Genomic DNA, 22120 nt, shown 5'->3' with positions numbered 1-22120 from the left:
CGTGCCAACGTTTTTTAATACAATAAAAACAATACATGAATGTGATTGGTTAAAAAGTTGAGGAGGAGCCGCAGTTTAGACTTGGCTCTCCCTTTGGTGATCAGTCTGGTGTCTTGCAAATGTTTCATCTCTGCTCCAATCACATGTCTTCTTCCTGCAAAAGGAAACTCCCTGTTGCTATGCAGTTTAGTCATTTTCCACAACAGCCTCACCCTGACTGTGCATGCATGTGGATCCTGCTCCACACCCTACACAAAGCACAAATGTGTAAACTAAAGATAAAACCTGCAAGAAAAATAGTCTAAAAGTTCACCCCTTAAAATAAAAAAAAGTATTTTATGGTTTATTAAATTTAGTTTCATTAAATTTTATTTATATAAAATGTATTAAGGTTCTGTTTTAAGGTGCTTATTGTAAGGTAAGACCTACTATAAGCAGCACTTGGCAAAGTGGGAAGGAAGAACTTGGTTTTAAGCTGCTGAAGAGACGAGACGTGAACGTGTCAGTGCTGTTCCAGGGACTTCTGGTTTAGACTTCCTCCTGACCCAGCCATCTTGTTTTCCCACCTGCTCCGGACAATCAGCTGGGAGAGAGCTAACGCTGGCTAAGCTACCTTTGCCTGCACCGAGTACAGGGGCCTGGCTAGCTACGGGATTTTCAAGGGTGTGGAGCCGGGTCTCCAGTTCAGTGAGTCTGGCCTCCAAAGCTGTAAACAGGTGACATTTATTACAAGTATCATTGTACTTGTAATAAACTTCTAAACTTCTTACACACAGAGCAGGAAGTTGTAGGAGGGACAGGTGAAGAGGCCATGCTGCTAGCGAGTCAACTACAACCTGAGCTAAGCTAGCGAATCCCTGAAGACACAGTGAGTGAATACTGTGATTCAGCAGAGAGTGTGCTTTGGATAAAAAGTGAAGATTACACTTTTAAATAAGTCGTTATCTAAAAGTTTACATTAAATGGGCTACACAGATAAGCTACACCAGGGGTGTCCAACTCCAGGCCTCAAGGTCCGGTGTCCTGCAGGTTTTAGATGTCACCCTGGGTCAGCACACCTGAATTAAACGATTAGCTCATTACCAGGCCTCTGGAGAACTTCAGGACATGCTGAGGAGGTAATCTGGCCCTTGAGGCTTGGAGTTGGACACCCCTGAGTTACACAAAACACCACATGCTTTTTAACAGGAACAGGAAGTGACAATGCACTGCAGATATTAGAGTGAGATCTGATTGAAGATAGTCCACTTTAACGCAATTCAACAGGAGTGTTGCATTAATTGTTTTGGAATTGCAACCATTTGTAAAATAATATTAGCCATTTCTTGGCCAGATGAAGCAGATTTAAAAACAAACAAACAAACAAAAATACAGAGTTGATTCCAAGTGTTTAATTCGCAATTAGTAACTGTTCACTCAAACAGTCCACATCCAGGAATGTACTGTCCAGTTCAGGAATACCAAGTGGCCCGAGAGAGCGCAGAAGTATTAAACATCCTGGTTTAACATCCTGGTTTTTCTTCTCACTGAAAAACTGCAGTTATTATTTGATTTAAGGTACACTGTTGTGGTAAAAAAAATTAAATCTGTCTTTGTCCAAATACTTATGGACCTAACTGTGTATTTCTTTCCTAACCACAGCATAAAAGCACTTAATGAGGACTCGGGAAACGAGAACGGCTTTGATGCCACAACAGATGTCGACACGTGTGTTTGCTGAGCTCAAACTACAGCATCCCAACGACAGACCATAAAGAGCTCATTTCAGATACCATGCGCTCGGTGTTATCACATGCAGATCATAAAAGAGAGAACCATCAGTGATAAATATTACTTCATTACCAAGATTGTAATTTTTAAATAAAAAAATAATAATAATTTTGTAAACTGAACTGAAGTGTTTGTTCTGTTCATTTGTATTTCTGCTCCTGCCGGAGAGCCGATCCAGTGTGACTCCTGCCTTTATTAAGGCCTTCTATGACTGAGCTCAAATTAAGTCATTATGATTTTAAAAACAGCAGCAGACAGCACTAACAGAAACTTAATGTCTCATAATCTTTATTTTTAAATAAACAACTTCATAAGAAGCTGATTTTATCACAGCAGCATAACCATCAGCGGGTTTATCAGTCTGTCAGCAAAGGTTCAAAACACATCAAGAGGTTATGGTGTGAAATGGAAAACACATTTTGTAAGCATGTCTGATGGGACGGGATGCTTTACCACCTTTCCTTTCGTAATATGTGGTCCAGTGTATCCTCTTTGAAAGCACTGGAGAACTGTTCCAGCTCATATTATTGCTCCCACGCACATACTTTCAGGTCACTTCACTCAGCTACAAACATTCCTGTGAAAAATTGACTTTTTGACTTCAGCTTATTTGTATCATAAGATTTTGCAGAACTAATTTGTTCTTTTTTTTTGTTCAGATAAATGTAAAAGTTGATTCTTAATCCCAATAAAAACACTTCAAAGTAATACAAAAGAAAATGCAACGATGCACTGTCACAAAGCTGAAAACAACCATTTGTTCAGGGGACTTTTTGGAAGTTGATGATTTCTATTTCCTAAGACTTCGATTCCCCTTTACCAGCAACGTCACGACTCCTCGCTCTTAATTTATTCAGCTGGGACTCTGCGACATCAGCTCGCTCCTCTGCCTCCTCCAGTTCATGTTGCGCTTTCCGAAACTTAGCCAAATGGATGCTGCTTTGTTCCTCCTGTGTTTCAGAGAGCCACAGTAAAGAAGAGTTTTGTCTACATAACACGCCTGCATTTCTCACAGTGTTTAAGGATTTTCTCTCACCGCCTCCTCACACTGCCGCTTATATGCTTTCACTTTGAGCTGCAGCTTGTTGACCAGATCCTGCAGCCTCGCCGAGTTCTTCTTCTCCTCCTCACCCTGAAATCAAACAGAAGTGCTTCTCTCACATCTCTTTGAACATTTTCTCTCCTTCTCTGAGCAGCTTGTGAAATTTGCTTTGTTACGTAACAGACTTGTTACCTGATAAGTGAGCTCTTTAATCCTCCTTTCATATTTCCTCACACCTTTCGCGGCCTCTCCACTGTGTTTCTGTTCTGCCTCCAACTCATTTTCCAGCTCACGGACCTTAATAGAAATATATTTAGTTTAGATTTGAGCCTTAATTTCTCGGCATGTGTCGTTGCTCTCTGTCAGATCGTACTTTGGCTTCCAGCTTCTGAATCTCCTTCTTCCCTCCTTTAAGTGCCACCTGCTCGGCCTCATCCAGACGCTGCTGCAGGTCTTTCACCGTGGCCTCCAGGTTCTTTTTCATCCTCTCCAAGTGAGCGCTGGTGTCCTGCTCCTTCTTCAACTCCTCAGCCATCATGGCAGCCTGCATGCAAATGTGAACTGTGAAATTTTAATCCAGCCTCAAAGTCCAGCAGCCCTCATTCAAGTGACAGCGCAGTTAATTGATTTGAGGAGGAGACTGACATCCGTGATGGCTTTCTTGGCCTTCTCGTCTGCGCTCCTCGCCTCCTGCGCGGTCTCCTCCATCTCCGACTGCAGCTGAGCCAAATCAGCTTCCATTTTCCTCTTAGAGTTCACGAGACTGGTGTTCTGGTCATTAAACAACATTGAAATATGACATTGAAAGAAGTCTTTGGGTCCCTTACATTAGTGAAAGTGTCAAAATTAAAGAGAGAAATGAAGAGAAAAGTAGCTGAAAATCTGAACTTTAACGCATCATCTGTAAAACACAGAGGAGGTAGTTCAATCCATAATTTCCTAAATCAAACTGCCGATGTTTCGTGTGTTTGTTACACAGCGCTGATATAAAACCAGATTTTATTGGGCAGTTGGTTTAAATAGAGCTTATTTTCAACTACTTTATACACAGAAAGACTGCAAATAAATGTTATTTTTACTATTGATTAAGTCCAGTTCTCTAAAAAATTACACAAAAAAAATACACTAAAAAATGGACTCTGTATTTTGCGCTCTCACCTGAGAGTGCAGCAGCTGAACACGCTCGCTGACCTCCATCAGCTCCTGCTCAGCGAGCTTTCGACTTCTGTCACACTGCTCCAGCGACGCCCTCAGCTCCTCGTTCTCCGCCATCATAAGATTGTTGCGGCGTTCTATGATAGCTAGCTCCTCTTTTAGGTCCTCCTGACGTTGGAGGGCTTCATCCAGATGGACCTGGGTGTCCTGAGGATGGAGGCAGTAGTTCTGGGATTTTAAACATCATCCCAGAATTTTTAACCAGAACAGAAAAAGTTCCCACGCACCTTCAGCTGAGTCTGCAGATTTCTCAGTTGTTTGGTTGCCTCGGCTGCCTGCCTGTTGGCGTGACCCAGCTGTATTTCCATCTCGTTTAGATCCCCTTCCATCTTTTTCTTCATCCGGACAGCATCGTTCCTGCTGCGCGTCTCTGCATCCAGCGTGATCTGCAGATATTCCACCGTTCTCTGGTAATTCCTTTTAAGCTGGTCGATTTCTTCGTCTTTCTCTGCCACCTTCCTCTCCACCTCTGACTTGATCTGGTTCAGCTCCAGCTCAAGTTGCAGGATTTTGGCCTCCTCTTGTTCCAAGGAAGACTTCAGAGAGAGAAAACAGCAATTAGTGTTGTTGTTGTTATTTTATAAAATATTAAAGTTTGTTGGGGCGAAAAAATACCTCAGCTTCCTCGAGAGCTGCCTGGGTGTCTCTCTTCTCTTGTTCGGTGTGCTTTGTGGCTTTTTCCAGCTCACGGAGCATTTTGGTGGACTGTCCAACTTGCTCGGTGATATCTGTGATTTCCTCTAAAAGACACATCAACACACTTTATGTAAAACGTTGACTGCAGCCGCTCAGAATCCAAACAGCAATTTATTTCCTGCAGAAGCCTTACGTTGAAGATTTTTATTGTCTCTTTTCATGCTCTCAAGGTGATCCAAGACTTCTTCGTATGAATTTTTCAGCTTGAAGAGTTCTGTGTTCAGCGCTCTGGACTCTCTCTGGGAGACTTCCAGATCTGATTGACTCTCCTCATACTTCTGTTTCCACTCAGCCAAAACCTGGCAGGAAGCAGCACATGTAATCAGTGTAGCCTTATGATGATACAAATGAGGACATGTTTCAAAACAGAAAGACCCACCTTGTCGAAATTCTTCTGTTTCTTGTCTAAGGTGGCATTTGCTGCGTTTGACCTTTCTAGCTCAACCATGAGATCCTCGAACTCTGCCTGCAGCCTCTGCTTGGTCTTCTCCAGCGATGCACACTTGACATTTGCTGCCTCTGTCATCTCCTCGGACTCCTGCAGCCGCTGGACCAGCTTCTTCCTTTGAACCGAACATAAACTGCGTTAAAGCAGAAGAAGCCCATCAGCGCTGACCCGAGATACACACTGTGAGGTTTTTTACTTTGCCTCCTCGAGCTCCTCGGTGCGCTGGATGGCGTCTGTCTCGTATTTCTTTCTCCACTGAGCCACGTCACTGTTCACCTTGGACAGGCAGCGCTGCAGCTCAACTTTGGCCTCTTGCTCCTCCTCGTACTGCTCTCTTAAGAGCTCGCAGTCGTGACGAGATGACTGCAAACTGTGAGCCAAGGTGTTTTTTGTCTAAAGAAATTTAAAAACGTACACAAAAAAACTGCTTCATGCCTTTTAAAACTGCTTCACCGAGATGCAGTAACAAATTTTTTTGCCCTCTGGGAACAGAAGGAACAAGCTGTGACTACAGCTGTGAATCATACTGAGTCATGACTGCAGGCAACTTTTACATTTAATATTTATGGAGCAACATTTGAATTCCTTTGAAGTCTGATTTTGGTCTCCTGACTCTAGCTGCTAAATGTTCACCAGCTAATCTCTAACATGGCTCTATTTTTCATCCTGAGCAGGTGCGGTACAGATGCTTTTTAAAGGTTTCTCTCTGAAAGGAGCCGTGAGAAACAGCAAGACAGAAACAACAAAACGAGGAGCGGAAACTGGCTGTGAAGCTTTATCAAGCTGACTTCAGATTCTGTTTTTTCTCAGATCCAATTATGAAGTCACTCACAAAGATCTCACAAAGGTGGCAACACAATAATGTGACAGAACAGCTGCTAGATATTACTCTAAACCAGTGCTTCTCAAAGTGTGTGGTGCACCCCACTGGTGGGGTGCAAATATGCGCATCCGCATCCACATGTTTGCACTCTTCAGTGCACTTCTTTTCAGCTACAGCCTACACACATCAACAACAACAACAGGACCTAGTTCATTCTGTTTTAAGCCGGCAAGGCAAGATTGCAGATGCTGCTCAGGTTTGGCCGCCTCCCCTGCAGCCACGCCCCAGACCACGCCCCGCCACAGCTCTGCAGTCAAAAACAGGCTCACTGCAGCCAATACGAGTGAATAGTATTAAACTCTCACTAAATTATATTTTTTTCATCTCTGTTCACAAGTTTCTGAATTTTCTTTTTTTATATAAAACTAAGACTGAACTGTATTTTTCCATGTTTGGCAATGTTCACATTCTCTTTAAATTGTTGCTTTTTTGAAGAAGTGGCGCAGACTAATGAAGCAGTCTAGAGACAAAAGTTACAAATAGTTGTTTGAAATGAAAGTTGTTTGTTTATAACAACAATTACTGAAGGATTCATTGAGAATGAGTTTCTAAATAAAGTCACGGCTCAGCTTTTCTGTCATTGCTTTGTTTAGATGGGGCGTGAAAATATTTCTTCCTGCCACGAGGAGTCGCCCCCTGCTGGTCATTAAAAATCATTCAGATCAATCATGGCTATTTCTTATAATTCAGAATATACTGCCCCCTTCGGCCTAAATGTAAAAATGCACCTTCTTTACACATTCAGAATATATTAATAAACTTATTTGTTTTTTTCTTCTGGCTTTTACATGTTTGACAAATATGTTAATCACAGCTTTACAGCTTTTTGTATTGTACACAGAGAAGACAGTGATAAATGTCTGATAAATTACTGACCTGTCTTGGAAAGAGTCAGTCGAGGTATTGCAGTCATGGACTGCAAAATTAGTCTGCATGCATCAAACGTTTATTTACGGTCACATGGTTTGGCTCCAATGAACTAAAAGATTCCTAAAATCTTTGATGTCTGTGGCCAAAACATCCAGTTCAGTCAGTCATTGTTTCCTAATGCAGATAGATATGAAAAAAAAGCTAATAAACTGCTAAATCATCATAGCTGATGGTTTTGAGATTGAATTTCTCATCCGTTCACAAGAGATTAGTAAGAACTCTAAATCCTTGCTGTGACTAGATATCAATCTTTGTTGTGCCTTTCAGACCTTGATTTCTTCGTCCAAAAGTCTCTTCATCTCTTCAATTTTGTGACCGGCTGCAGTCTTCCCTCTGTTCACCTGGAACAGAATGGACTCTTTTTCTTCCAGCAGACGGGTAAGTTCACCTGTCCAGGACAAAAAGAATAAAAACTCACGTGTCTGAGCATCTAAAATGTTCTTTTTATCCTTTTTTAATTAAAAACCTACCATTTTCTGTCTGCAGTCGAGCACTCAGGGTAGTGTAATCACTAAGAGACCTCTGGGCTTCATCTGCTTCGGTCTTGTATTCATTCATTTGATCTTCAAGGCTCCTGCACTGTTTCTCCACGTTAGCCTGAAACATAGAGCTCTGGTTATAATAGAAGAGAAGATTTCAGAAAAAAGTCCCCTCTGCAGACAGATGTTTACCTTGCTTTTCAGAACAGTCTCCATACTCCTTGCCATGTCATCGATTTCCATCTTCATCTCGCTCTTTTCTTTCTCCAGTTTCTGCTTGACCCTTTGAAGGTTTTCTATCTGATCGCCGAGCTCCACAACGCTGTCCGCCTGCTTCTTGCGTAAAGCAACAGCGATGGATTCATGCTGCAGGGTGGACTCTTCCAGTTCGTGGCGCAGTCTCTGAATCTCAGCCTCGCGCTTCTTGTTGAGCTCGGCCTGAGCGGCGGAGGCTCCTCCGGCCTCTTCCAGCCTCTCGGTGATCTCCTCCAGCTCTCTGGACAGGTCAGACCTCTGCTTCTCCACTTTGGCCCGAGCTGCACGCTCAGCTTCGATTTCCTCTTCCAGTTCTTCAGTGCGAGCCTACAATTTGAACACATGAAACTGGTATCATAACGCTGAACATCAAGTGCTCGATACTTTGAGACTGCTACAATTACATAAACACCTGAAGCTCTTTAATCGCCTTTTGAAGCTGCGTGCTAAGAGCTTGTTCGTCGTCAACTTTGCTCTGCAGGCTGCTGATTTCAAAGTCCTTCCTGAGAAGAGAATGATTTCAGGTTCAGATAATATTTAACTCCATTTATAAGATCAAAGTTTCACTGTATATAAAAGATGGATGGAGCCATCATTCCCATGTTGTTTTTTCAGTGTGGGATGGTGCTGAATATTAATGTAATTTAATGAAAATTTAAAGAGTATTGCTGTTAGTTTTTTTTAATTATTATTTTATTAGTATTTAAACCTTGTTGTGTTGCCATAAAGTCCTGTTGTTTCCACCTGTGTGTGTTTTCCTTCACTTTGTGCCTCTGTGATGATTCTGTGATCTTGTCGATTGTCTGGATTTTTGTCCTTTTGAACTCTTCCTGCTTGTATCGAAAAGCACTTTTTGTTCATTACTACATCTGCTGCTTTGCTACCTGCTGTGTGGGCTCAATACAACAAGGTGGTGTGATTAGCTGACATTTCAAACAGGAAACAGGGATAGTTGGATGTGGATTCACTCTGTGGTTTAGGAGATAAAACAGCAAAAGGTCATCTCTAGATAAAAAGGAATAAAAAGCTTTTGTCTGGACGGACACTGCTGAACAGAATGTTCTTGGGTTTAGGAGGTAAAAGCTCGGATTCATTGCTTGGCGAAATCTTTTTTTTAGTAATCTATTTATTAACTCACTTTTTCAGTTGTTCCTCCGCCTGCAGCTTTTCATTCTCCAGGTCCATGATGGTTTCCTGGGACAGCCTCAGATCTCCCTCCAGTTTCCTTCTGGATCTCTCCAAGTCGGCACGCAACTTCTTCTCCTGCTCCACCAGCCCCTCCAACTGCAGGATGTTTACATCAATCACTAAGTCTGCAGCTAACATTACAAGTTTACGTGATGGCTTCATCTTAAGAAGCACTGAGCCTTTTATACTTACATCATCAATTTGTTGCTCCAGCTTAGTCTTTGTCTTTATTAGAGAACTGACTCTGTCCTCCTCTGCCTGGAGGTCGTCTAAAGTCTGCTGGTGCACCTCCTGCAAAGCTTTCGTCTCCTTTGAGGACTTCAACAGGTTTTCCTCAAGAGTCGTTAACTCCTCGATCAAATTCTTAACCTAAGGAAAGAACTTTGTTAAAAACAAAAGCTTTAAAAGTTCAGACAACAGAAATCATCAGAGGCACCTTATTTTCAGTGGCATATTTCTCTTTCTCCACTTTGGCGATGGTAAGTTCCAGGTCGTCTATGTCCCGTTTGAGCTCAGAACATTCGTCCTCCAGTTTCCTCTTCTGGGCGGTGATTTCAGCGTTGATCTCCTCCTCTTCCTCCAGCCTCTCGGAGAATTCTTTGGCTTTGGCTTCCAGGTGGATCTTGCTCTTTATCAAGCCTTCACACCTTTCCTCAGCATCGCACAGGTTCTCCCTCTCCTGAGGAAACAGGACACAATGACTGTCATAGTGCAGTAAATTTTTAATTTAACCTCGGTTAATAGTTATTCTTTTTCTAAAGTTTGGACACATATTCACATTTCATGTTTTTGCACAGGGATCTGTTTGGAATCTTCTATTTTCCTTTAAGGATAGCTGAGCTGCCTGCTGACGGTGCAGAAGCCGACCATTTCCCTTTCTCTGTGATGGTATAAAGAAAACTTTTAATGAATACTACAAGCTATTTCCTTTGTCTTCATGTCGGCGGAGCTGAAGCAGACGTTAGAGGAAGTGTTCAGATGTATGTTCAGGAAGTGATCAGGATGCAATCAAAATGCTCAGTCACAGTGATCTGGATGAGCTCTGAGTCAGATCCAAACTGTGTGTTGATTCAAATCAACGATGAATTCCCTCAGAAAGTTATATGGAAGCAGCTGGCAGTCAATAATCAGGCCACAGAAATGTTCCAGTGATGTGTTTGTGCAGTCCCTCCACATTTCGTTTCTTCAAAGTGCTCAGATTAACATCCTGTCAGGTCATTTTCTTCTTATTTAACACTTCCTTAATAAACTGAAGATTATTTCTGCACAGGGGTCAGTCTCGTGTTACCACATTGTCCATTCACTGTCGCTCCCAGCAGGTCTTTTTCTCGTTTTTCTCTTTAGTGGTTTCTTAACAGCATGGAGGAAACATTCACGCTTCCTTCAACAGCTGCTCGAACTCTAGGAAGCGCTGACATGAGCTCTAATTTCAGAGGATGGTGATTCTAATGGCGTTATTCTGCACAGCAGAGAGATCTTGCTCTTCGTTTCCTCGAGCATCACAGCCTGCGTAGGTGAACTCACAGTACTTAAATAAATCATGTACTGACTGACCTTCATGTCTGAATAAAAGATAGACCAGCATTTTCTTTACATCACTTGTTCTTGCATTAATAGAGATTACCACAGTAGTAGCAGTGGGCTTTTTCTGTGCACCAACACCAGAAACCTTTGACTCAAATCTTAATATGTTGTAACGCTGTTATAAGCATTATTTGCTTTAAGTTTAACATCATGGTCAGTTTGCTTTCTTCTTATTTTAAGTTTGTTTTCCTCCAGTTTCCCTGCAGTGATCAATTATACTAGTTCTTATCTTACCTCATTATTGATCATCTTTAATTTAATCTGATCTTCAAATCAGGCAGAACAAAATCAATACAAACAGACCACTTTGTCCCACTCAGGGCTGAGTGTTTACATACTGCTTGTATTTGAAGGTAAAGGTCATTCTTCTCCTGCACCAGCATGACCATCTTCTCTTCCAGCTCCTTCCTCCTGGCCTCCGACTTTGCCAACTCCTCTCTGAGTCGAGCAAACTCCTCCTTCATGGTCTGCATCTCCTTCTCAGCCTCTGCACTTCGTAACAGAGGCTTTATCTTGAAGAAGAGCTTCATCCAAGGCCAGTTCTTCACATTCATGAACGAACGAATGTTGTACTGGATGATGTAAACGGCCTCTCTACAGAGTGAAAAAGCAAAACAATGAAGAATTTGTTACAGATGTGAAGGTGATGAGAAAATCTGATCTTTTTAAGGTTTCTCTAAGTTATTCCTCACTTTTTCACTAGCTACAATGTCAGAGTAGCTTAAAAAATGAAAGGGAAAAAAAATGAAGGGAAGCAGAGTAAAAATGAGAAATTATCTTGGCATTTTTAATGTGGGACAAAGATCACGACTGCAATTACAATCATAATTAATGACAGTTTAGAAGAAATAGTCTCCTTTGTTACCATAAAGGACGCAGTTATGAAATAGCCTGTGTTCAATCCCATCTAACTTTCTCCGTCTTTCATTCGCCTAATTTTCCATAAATTCTACATCCACTAATCCAAAAGAAAAAAAAAAGTGCCAGACCTTTTCTTCATCATCTCCTTTAACCTCAGCCTGGTGACGTAACCTCTGGCTACAGCCTGGATTCGAGTCATCAGCACAGCTAGACGCTCATCCCGCATCTCCTCCAGAAGACCCAAAAGGCCGGCTTTGAAAAACACCTGCAAGTTGAGAAAGATTTCTCTTCAATTTCAAATTATCCATCCATTCTCTTCTGCGTATCCTTGTCAGGATGACGTGGGGGCTGGAGCCCAGCCGGCTGTCTTAGGGCGAGAGGCGGGGTACACCCTGGACAGGTTGCCAGTCTGTCGCAGGGCTAACACACAGAGACAGACAACCATTTGCACCTATGGGCAATTTAGAGTTTCCAATTAATCTAACCCCACTAACTGCATGTCTTTGGAATGTGGGAGGAAGCCGGATTACCCAGAGAGAACCCACGCAAACACAGATAGGCCCCGGCCTGATGGTGGAATTGAACTCAGGACCTTCTGTGAGGCATCATTGTGCTGCCTGCTAGCAATTTCAAATTATTTTAGCTGAAATATTATATAATATATATATATTTTTTAAACATACCTTTGTGTATCCGAATCTATACTGGGTGTGGTCCACGTCAATGGACGACAGCAGCTTCTCGGAGGCCTTCTTGCTGTCAATAAACTGGCCCTCGGGGATCGCGCTGGCATTCAGAATCCTGTATCTGTCACACACGTGTGGAGGTTTAGTCTAAAACTCGAGGCAGTTCTTCAAACAAATTACATGTTACCTTTGCCTGAAGTCTCCATACAGAATCCTGCTGGGGAATCCCTTCCTGCAGATCCGGATACCTTCCAGCACTCCGTTACATCGCAGCTGATGAAGGACCAGATGGTGATCCATGATTCCTACAACAGATAGAGGTAACTTTTCCCCACAGGGTAACTTCAGTTCAAATTTTTTTTCTTTATTTGTTGTCTATTCCTGTTTGTTTTACCTGGTATCTTGGTCTCATTTGGGATGATGCATCTGACAAAGTGTGGATGTGTTGACCTGAGGTTGGCCATTAGTTTGTTCAGGTTCTCCTGCAACACATCATGCTTTCAGTCAGATGGACTGATGGTAACATGTGCTGCACCAGTGTACCAGCACATGTGATGTGACAATAAAAGTGATTTGATACCATTTGATACCACAGAAATCACATTAACAGTAGATGTTACCCGCTGGTTTTTGGAATCATTATTCTCGAGCTTTGACTGTAGCATTGTTACTAGATATGACAATTTTTAGATCGCACGATGGAGCGCTCAAGTGTAAGACAATGTTAGCAAGCTTGGTTGGCTGGTTGCTTCCATAAACTGTGTGAGTGCAATGCAGAGATGCAGATGCTCGTCAGTGAGAAACACGGAAAGTCACTGAATCTGGATCACAGAGTTCCCGGGATAGGCTATTATAATATTAGTATAATAAGCCACACTCTCTGAATGGCACTAAGTAAGATGTTTAATCTTTATATTTTAATGTCTGATAAAAAGAAACTCCAAAAATTATTTGTGTTGAGCTTATAAACTGCTGGCAGTAGATTAATATTTATTGTACAGACACAGTTTTGTCAGTTAACTTGACACAACACAAATGTGTGATTCACAAAGTGTCAAACTGCTTTTAACACTCAGTTAATTTCAATATAAATAGACAGTAGCTAAGGTTACGCATTAAAGCAGATATTTCTTTCACGCAGGAGCAAAACTCTGAGGCAAGTTCCCAAATAAACATTATCACGAGGAACTGTTTTATTAATTTCTTGGAACCCTAGTTTATCCAAGATAAATAAATTGGACGAACTGAGGTCTCATGTCACAATGACTCGTCGGAAAAAAAAAAACTATAGCTTCTTGGCTTTCTTTTTGTTTTTCTATTCATTTTTGTGCTATAATCTATTTTATGGTTCAAACGTGAGCAGTTAATTAGTCTCATTTATCTAGAGCTGTCTGGGAATTTGGGAAACTTCAGACCACTAATCTGCAGTGACAGAGAGCCTGGTGAGGTGGAGGTAAACTCTGGAAAGAAGAGGAATGAGAGTCAGTAGAAACAAGATAAAATACATGTGGAAAGGTGAAGATGCAGTCAAAGCTCTGGAGAGTGCACGAAACAGGTAAGGAAGAGAGGACAGGCAGGGTGGGTGGAGACGAGTGTCAGGGGTGCCTTTGTGAGAGCAGCAAGAGTGAAAAGAAAGGTTTAAAAGATGGTGGCGAGACCTGCTGTGATGAATGATTTAGAGACGGTGGCACTGACAAAAAGACGGGAGGTGGAGCTGAAGATGTTCAGATCTTGATTAGGAATGAGCAGGATGGACAGGATTAGAAGATTAGTGGATGTTGATGATGGAGCTGACAGAAGAGGAAGAGCACAGAGAAGATTCATGGATGCAGTGAAGGAGGAAGATAGGGTGAGGTGAACAGAGATGATCTGCTGTGGTGACCTCTAAATGGAGCAGACGAAAAAAGAAGGAGGAGGAATGACTTGAAATCTATTATCTGGTGAGTCTTCTTCTATGTTTCCTTAAATGTTACATTTTTATAAATTTATGCAAAACAACAAAAACAAATGATTTATTCAGGGAATGTATAGAAGACCAGACGAGCTTTCAAGCTTGTGGTCCCTCCTCACAAATATCAACCAGTTGTATTATTTCTTTATCAATATTTGATGGACAAAGAAGAAACTATTACAACTATAACTACTGCTCCAGTTCTTAATACAGAAAAACTGTGTCATGTAAGTTTATTTTAAAAGAGTTAAAAGGATTTACGGGTAAATAATAACTATGTCTTACCCTAAAGAGTGCAGAAACTGTCTGGAAGGAGGACCCCTTTTTCTTGTAGTTTTTCTTGTTCCTATCAGCAGCAGCTAAAAACCCCCACATGAGATAAATGGTGAAATCTTAATCTAATCTCAATCTCTCATCTGTGTTTGATGTCTAAAGAGCTGGCATACCATCAGCTGATGCATACGTGGCAAAGAGCTGGCAGAGCAGTTTGAGGGAAGCTTTCTGGTAAAGCTGCACCACGGTGTCGTTCAGCGGGTCCTTGTTTTTTTCCAGCCAGCCGCTGATGTTGTAGTCGACGGTGCCGGCGTAGTGCATGAGGGAGAAGTGGGCCTCTGTCTTTCCTTTGGATGGTTTGGGCTTCTGAAAGATGCTGTTCTTCCCCAAGTGCTGGTCGTACAGCTTGTTTTTGAAAGACCCGTCTGTGGCCTTCGGGAACATACACTCCTCTTCCAGAATGGAGAAAATGCCCATCGGCTGAGAGGTGGAAAAGGTGATTAGTGTTTCATTCCTGTCTTCTACTCTTGATTTGAATATTTAAGGTAACAAAAAAGTAAACAAACCTTCTCAATGAGCTCAATGCACGCAGCCAAGTCCATGCCAAAGTCAATAAACTCCCACTCGATCCCTTCCTTTTTGTATTCCTCCTGCTCCAGCACAAACATGTGGTGGTTGAAAAACTGTTGGAGCTTCTCGTTGGTAAAGTTGATGCACAGCTGCTCCAGGCTGTTTATCTGCGTCAAACAGAAACGTTTCACCCATCAAACAATCAGAAATATGTTTAAAGGGATTTGATGTTTTTTCATCTCTGCAGGAATCCCCTTCACCTCAAAAATTTCAAACCCTGCGATATCCAGGACGCCAATGAAGTGCTGTCTGGGAAGTTTGGTGTCGAGCTGCTGGTTGATCCTCGTGACCATCCAGAGGAACAGCTTCTCGTACACGGCCTTCGATAAGGCGCCCACAGCATTGTTCACCTGAAAAATCAGACATCATTTTCACATTGTGTTGCTTTTAATAGCTCAGCTTGTACAGCGGACTGTAGGTGTGTAATAACAGGAATCGTTAGGTTGCTGGTTCAACTCCAGTTTGAAGGAGGTTTTACGATGCTTTCTGTCTGTACTGATTCAAAGTAGGTTTAAAAATACTGGATGCTCACAGATGGGCTGTGGTTAGTGGGCGTTTTTAGCTGTGGAAACATCATGTACCTGCTGTGGAGTCTGGCCTTTGGTGACATATTCATTCCCAACCTTCACTCGAGGGCAACACAGAGCTTTCAGCAAATCAGCAGAGTTCAGACCCATCAGATAGGCAACTTTGTCCGCCACTGCAGGAGAGATAACACAGAGGGGAAGGTCAGTGGGAGAGTGTACCCTGCATTTTAGATGAAACTCGCTGTAGCCCCTTATGACCTTAGCCTGGATAAATGGTTAAGAAACAAGACAGATGGATAATGCAGGTCAGCAAAATGTCACATCAAAACTGATAATAATCATGAAAATATGAGGAATCAAAAACAAATGAAGCAAAATTTAAAAATAACCTCTATTTCAGCGAATTCACTTTTTGTGCGCTGTGTTCAGATGACTCTCGGGTGGAAACAGCAGCCTTGTTCATTTGCTCGAAATATGGCAGTGCCTCATGCAGAACATTGCAAAGTAAGCAGTACTATAAGAGTGAAAGAAATAAGTGGAAGTGCCTGAGATCAAAGGCCTATTCTGAACAAAGGGGGCAAATTCAAGTGTCACATCACGCCTACATGAAGCTTTCAAAGCAGGAAATGCATAGACCTCTGAAACACTTTGTGGAAACTGATGATTCACCAACTAAAACTATTTTGAACTGAGCAAAATCATAAACAGGCCCCTCTGTGTCACGTATGCATCTGTTTCAGTGTATTTAGCAGAGGTATAACGTGGAAATCTAAGGCTACAGTCACATTGGGGGAAACAGTGGTTGGAGACTGCAGTGACCACGTCAAGTCAACTTGTCAAGACAGCAATAAAATGGCAATAAGAGTCAGACTGTTATCAGTTTTGGGGATCAAGTTGGCAGCTACATGCATCAGACTGATGGAGCAGCAGAGTTGTGCTCATGAGCACAGACTGACTGAATATTTAGGTCTTTGCAGTCTGCGTTTATTAATTGGATGACGGTTAATTGCAAACCTTGAGACTGACTGCAGCCAGTTCAGTTGGACTGAGACAAGTTGCTTCATACGGGGTGGCCAAAGCTGGTTGAAGGTGGTGTAGCTAAACTTCTTGGTGACCAGTTGGTGGCTGCAGCTACTTGCAACTGGTCCCAGACAGCAAAAAACATTGAATGCAATCACTCGCCAACCACCTTTTTTCTTCCTGGTTAAACAGAGATTGCCGTCCTAGTTTTGGTCAGCTGTGGGGCCCAAAAGTAAAAGTTGGAACAAAATTCACAGTGAAGCTGTAAAGTTGTCCCGCTGATGCCTGCTTTGGTTTTAAATTAGGGTGGAGGCACCACCTCAGACGTCTCACCCTCAGTGCCATCGGGCTCGGCCTGCTCCTCCCGCTGCTTCTGCTTGAACTTCATGTTCCCGTTGTGCATGACGGCACCCGTCAGCTTGTAGATGCCGACCTTTTCCTCAGTGCTAAAACCCAGGATGTCAATGGCTCTCTGAAGAACAGACACAGACATGGGAACTTCTCTGAGTTTAGTGCCAATGTCATGATTTTAACCATTTAAATGTAATGATGTGTTGATGTTGTGCATTGATTTATTTTTCAAATTAATAGTAATACATTTATGCATAATTATTTTCACATATAATTTAAGTAATAAAATTTAAAACCAACAAAAATCAGGTATTTCAAGTCTTTCATCTGATGTCAAAATATATCAGTAAAAATACTGTAATTAAGTGCATGGCTTCAGCCTGTATTCCACATTTCTGTGCATATTTTGCACTTACATCTGTGGCCATCAGCTCCTCTGCATCATTGATGCTCAGCACAGTGATTTCCCCCTGGCTGATAAAAGGGTAATCATAAGGATTGCTGGTTATCAGCAGCATCTCTGAAATGAGGCACAGAAAAATAGCTCATAGCTCTGTGCAGGACCAGACGCCATGGAAACTGTGTCACAACCATTTAGAGCTCATTGATTGGTATATTCACCGATTAAATCAGGCTTCTTGTTTGACAAGATCTGATAGAAGATGTGATAGCTCCTCTCTGCAAGCAGCTGGAAAGTCACTCTGGATTTTTCCAAAAGGTCTGACAATAACCAGAAATAAAACACAAATCACAAAACTTGGACAGACAGCAGAATATTAATTATTCCAAAAAATATTCACAGTCACATTCAGGCCTCACTCTCTGTCAGACGTTTTGCAGCTATAAAGTTTAGATTTTGATCGAAAATGTATAAGAAGACCTTCATTAATTGACCTCAGGCATAAAACAAAATATATTTTTTTAAAAAGGACTCTGGTCTGAAAAATAAAGGTAATGAGGGCGCATTAATCCTGCGTTCTTTCCAATGACCACCAGGGGGCGACTTCTCTGCTTCCAGAAATCAGTCAGATTATATGGAAGTCTATGGGGAGAAGGAGTCTAGTGATCACTTGATGTATGACTTCAGTACCTTGATTGTGAGCTTATGATGTCAGTCACTGGTTTCAAGTCATATTTAAAACTACATGATGTTCATTTCGCTGTTATCAGGCCAATACCTTAATGTTATTATAATAATTGATTTCAATTTTGCTAGATTTTTCATCAGTTTTCAATCAACTTAGGCTTCTAACTGAGCAATTTATACAGCTAGATTGGACAGGTGTCTACTGCAGGTAGAGTTGATTTAGAAAATGTCTCCTGTGCTTCTGATTTCGCTGTGACGTTGAGTGATTTTGGATGAGGAGGGCATTCCTATCACCTCTCCTCTGCACCGTCACACTCCTGATGAACAGCTGGGCACACTGTGTGGAAAACATAGATGTCTGTGAATAATCACCTATCATATTCTTTGGGGAGACAGTGAAAGCCAAAGCCTTAAACCAGAGGGTAATTTCACTGTGGCTAAACCCATCTTTTGTATAAAGTCTGTCCCAACATTCGTGACAGAAAAGCTGCAGTTAATTATCTTTATTATTAACTGTTAAAATGGGCACTTACAAGTTTCAATATCAGCTGATGCCAACTTCCCCTTTGTTCCGAAGTGGATGCGGATGAATTTTCCCTGGAAAAGTTTAACATATGAGCTGGGACACTATTTTGACCATTGGACGTCTCTGGTAATCAAGCTCTAAGATAAATAAACTACATTTAAAGAAAAAAACAAAACAAAGTTATTCTTAAAGCTCACATCACCTGATATAATCAGTTGGGGTTTTTTTGTCATTATAACAGCTGAATTTTCTTAGTATGATAGCATGATGTCAGCCTCGGCTGGTCTTAACTCACAAATCGAGACGAGTTGTCATTCCTCACAGTCTTGGCGTTCCCGAAAGCTTCCAGCAGAGGGTTAGCCTGGATGATTTGATCCTCCAGAGTCCCCTGCAGAAGAATAAAAAGACATTTCAAGTTCTTTTCATTTAAATTAAGGTAAAAGCTTTCAGATTTTCTGCTCATGTTTCATCTCTAGATAATTAGAAGATGAATTAATTGGACTGAACCTGCATTTTACTGCCCGGTTGTTCCTTCTTGCTTGACTCTCCCATTGCTGTGATTGTTGCAAAGTACTGGATTACTCGCTTTGTGTTGACTGTTTTCCCAGCACCAGATTCTCCACTGATAAAATGTGACATCAGACAAACGATGGGAATGAAATATATGCAGAACGAAAAGTAAACAGCTAATAAAGTCATACTTACGTGATCAGGATAGACTGATTCTCTCGATCTGAAGAGAAGAAAGAAAGTGGATGATATCGGAGTTTGAGGGGCTGATGCACGTTTGTGGGGTTTTAGGCTTTGAACTTTTTTTAGTCTTTAAATAGAGTTTCATTTCACTTTAATTTTTACTATATTTTATGTCCCCTGTGCGTCTATTTAGGAAAGGAATGTATGAGTGAGAGATAAAAAGTGCTTCAAGTCATGCAACATACAAATCTGTGCAAAATTCTTGAGCCAGCCAGCCTTCTTTTCCTTATATCTTACTTCCAAGGAGCCAGACTTTGTTAAAGTGGTCTCGAGCAACAGTTCTCCTAGCTTTCTAAAGGTCTTTCACAGTTTGTCTTTGGAGACTGGATGCGTTTACACCCATTTTCAGTCCAGTCCTTGTACCTGACCATTTTCAGAGGGTTTTTTTGTTTGTTTGTTTGTTTGTTTGTTTGCTTTGTGTGTGCCAGGTTTGCAGGTCCTGCAGGTTTTAGACATGTCCTTCTTCTTCTTTCTTACATTTGTATTGGCAGTTGGCAAATAACTGAAAGGTGCATTACTGCCACCAACTGGTATGGAGTATGGTCTGGAACAACGCTCAAAAAAATAAAAATAAAAAAATAAATAAATAAATAAATAAATAAATAAAATTTAAAAAAAATCTTCATATCCTTCCAAACAGGTTCTAGACATGTCCTTGATCCAACACAGCTGATTTAAATGGCTTAATTACTTCCTCAACATGTTTTCTCCAGAGGCCTGGTAATGAACTAATCGTTTAATTCAGGTGTGTTCACCCAGGGTGAGATCTAAAGCCTGCAGGACTCCGGCCCTTGAGGCCTGGAATTCCCCACCTCTGGTTTAAGGCATTGAACATTGACCAGTTAAACCAGGGGTGAGCAACTCCAGGCCTCGAGGGCCGAAGTCCTGCAGGTTTTAGATGTGTCCATGATTCAACACAGCTGATTTAAATTGCTAAATTACCTCCTCAACATGTCCGAAGTTCTCCAGAGGCCCTCATCATTTGATTCAGGCGTGTCGATCCAGGGTAACATCTAAAACCTGCAGGACACCGGCCCTTGAGGCCTGATGTTCCAAATCCCTGATTTAAAGAAATAAGGGGTGGCTCAAGACTTTAGCACAGGACTGTATTTCCACCTGGGAAGGTCGTAAGAAGCATGAGAACTTCTTCTGTTCTTCTGTATACACACCGTTTGCTTCACATGCTGAAGATCTCCATGGAGGACTGTGTAACACGAAGCCTGAGCTGTCAGTGATTCCTGTTTATCTGTTTTATGTTTGAAGTGAAACTAAAGCTGAATCATTAAAGTCTCTATTATAAGGTGACTGCTTTCATCTGCAGTTGTTGCAGAAGCGTGTTAATTAAGTTGCTCTACTATTTAGTTATCCTGTGTGCACAAGATAAATAACTTTTTCTCACAATATAATTAACTCGCGCACTTCTGATAATTAGATTTATCCACTGTGCACGACACAGACACAGCTTACACCACCTTTCACCTCAGGACTAATATTTGTTTTTCACAATAAAACTAAAGAAATAAGTAAATACAAATTATTTTGGTTTACGTCAGTGCAAAATTGTAATTACATGTTGGACCTGGTAAAAGGTAAGAAAAAAATCATGTTAACAGGACTTTTTATGTATTTCTTAAAAGCTGTATGAGTATTGCTTTTTGTGCATATATGCCTGTAATTTTGGTTATTTAATATTGATCTTTTTCATTTCATTGCATTATGTTGTTAATTTTTTTAGCATGTTTAATTTGCATTTTGTAAATATTGGATAGTACATCAAACTTTTTAAAGTAATTATGCTTTTAATTATCTAAAACTATACACAATTTTAATTGAACTGTTAATATAACTCAAAAAATGCAGACAAACATGACGCTAGTCATGCCAATAACAATACTATGGGGCCAGACCTGTAAGCATGTACTGGTAAGCGTTGTCAGAGATGGAGAAGATGTGTGGGGGGACCTCCTGGCGTTTCTTTCCTCTGTACCCGGCCACCACCTCTGGGTTGTAGACCGGCAGCCACTTGTAAGGGTTCACAGTCACACAGAAGAGCCCAGAATAGGTCTGAATTAACAAGAAAAAAAACCCAGAATACAGACTGTTGGTATTGAATTAAAGTTAAAGATATTGTGAGTCACAGTTGTCCTTACATAAATCATCCAGGCAGCGTAGCGTTTCTTGAGGTTAAAAAGCACGGCGGGTTCGTGCAGATGCGTCAGCAGGGCCATGTCCTCTATCTTGTCAAACTTGGGTGGGTTCATTGGCCGAATGTCATCCACATGCACTGTGACAACCTGAAGTACAATTTCAAAAAGATACATTGTAAAAAAAATGACAGATAAAGACAGAAAAACCGATATAAGATGTCAGAAATAGTCAAATAATAGCTGGACTCTTTCACCTTTCCATCCTCAATCTCCACATTGACCTTAGTGCCATCCTGGCTTCTGATTTTTCCCTCGACATACTCCTGCTTCGGGTGAGGCACAAAAACGGCACTTTTGGCATCAAACGGCACATTCTGAGCTGCAATTCTCTCCCGCTCAGATTTACGCAGGTATGGGGCGGCCACCCCAAATACTTCCATGTCCGTGTCACTCATTTTGTTGAGCTGAGCGATAAGGATGAAAAAAGAGTTTAAAAGTAAAGTGAAGATGACGAGAAATTTAAAAAATATGTTGCTTACCTGAGTCAGAATTTCCAAAGAATGCTTGAATCCCAGAAGTTTTAGAGCCTTTAAATCATAAAAAATGACTGTACTGTCTGTACTGTTGTTAATTTTCCAATGGTGCACCACAGACACCTGACTAGACACCCTCACCAGACTTTGACAGCTTTTATAAGAGATGGTCGGGGGTTCTGCTTCACCTATATTTGGAGATCTGGCTCTCATGCCACCTTGGATGAGCAAGTATGTCCATTTTGTACTTCAAACTGTCTATATATAGGTGTATTGTGTCACTTT

At 41.4% G+C, this 22120-nt stretch overlaps 1 protein-coding gene across 1 annotated transcript; it reads right to left on the bottom strand.

The window, feature by feature from the left end:
• Positions 1–1190: 1190 nt before the first annotated feature.
• Positions 1191–21757, bottom strand: LOC308410751 (myosin heavy chain, skeletal muscle, adult-like; the record flags this gene model as incomplete). The annotated part of the gene is made up of 38 exons (XM_080904329.1): positions 1191–2720; positions 2807–2902; positions 3005–3109; positions 3186–3356; positions 3458–3583; positions 3971–4174; positions 4255–4563; positions 4643–4767; positions 4857–5022; positions 5103–5286; positions 5368–5564; positions 7254–7372; positions 7455–7581; positions 7656–8045; positions 8131–8221; positions 8857–9002; positions 9099–9275; positions 9343–9585; positions 10829–11084; positions 11480–11616; positions 12035–12158; positions 12225–12342; positions 12432–12519; positions 14274–14347; positions 14435–14741; positions 14828–14998; positions 15092–15241; positions 15473–15591; positions 16772–16910; positions 17206–17309; positions 17411–17509; positions 18410–18473; positions 18698–18790; positions 18910–19024; positions 19108–19135; positions 21063–21219; positions 21306–21449; positions 21557–21757. 38 exons carry the CDS (start codon positions 21755–21757, stop codon positions 2568–2570), a joined length of 5817 nt encoding a protein of 1938 aa, XP_080760455.1. The 3' UTR covers positions 1191–2567.
• Between the last annotated feature and the right edge of the window lie 363 nt (positions 21758–22120).

This window comes from Rhamphochromis sp. 'chilingali', assembly GCF_963969265.1.
Source record: "Rhamphochromis sp. 'chilingali' genome assembly, chromosome: 15".
NCBI classification, from domain to species: Eukaryota; Metazoa; Chordata; class Actinopteri; order Cichliformes; family Cichlidae; genus Rhamphochromis; species Rhamphochromis sp. 'chilingali'.
This window is presented reverse-complemented; position numbering and strand designations above follow the sequence as displayed.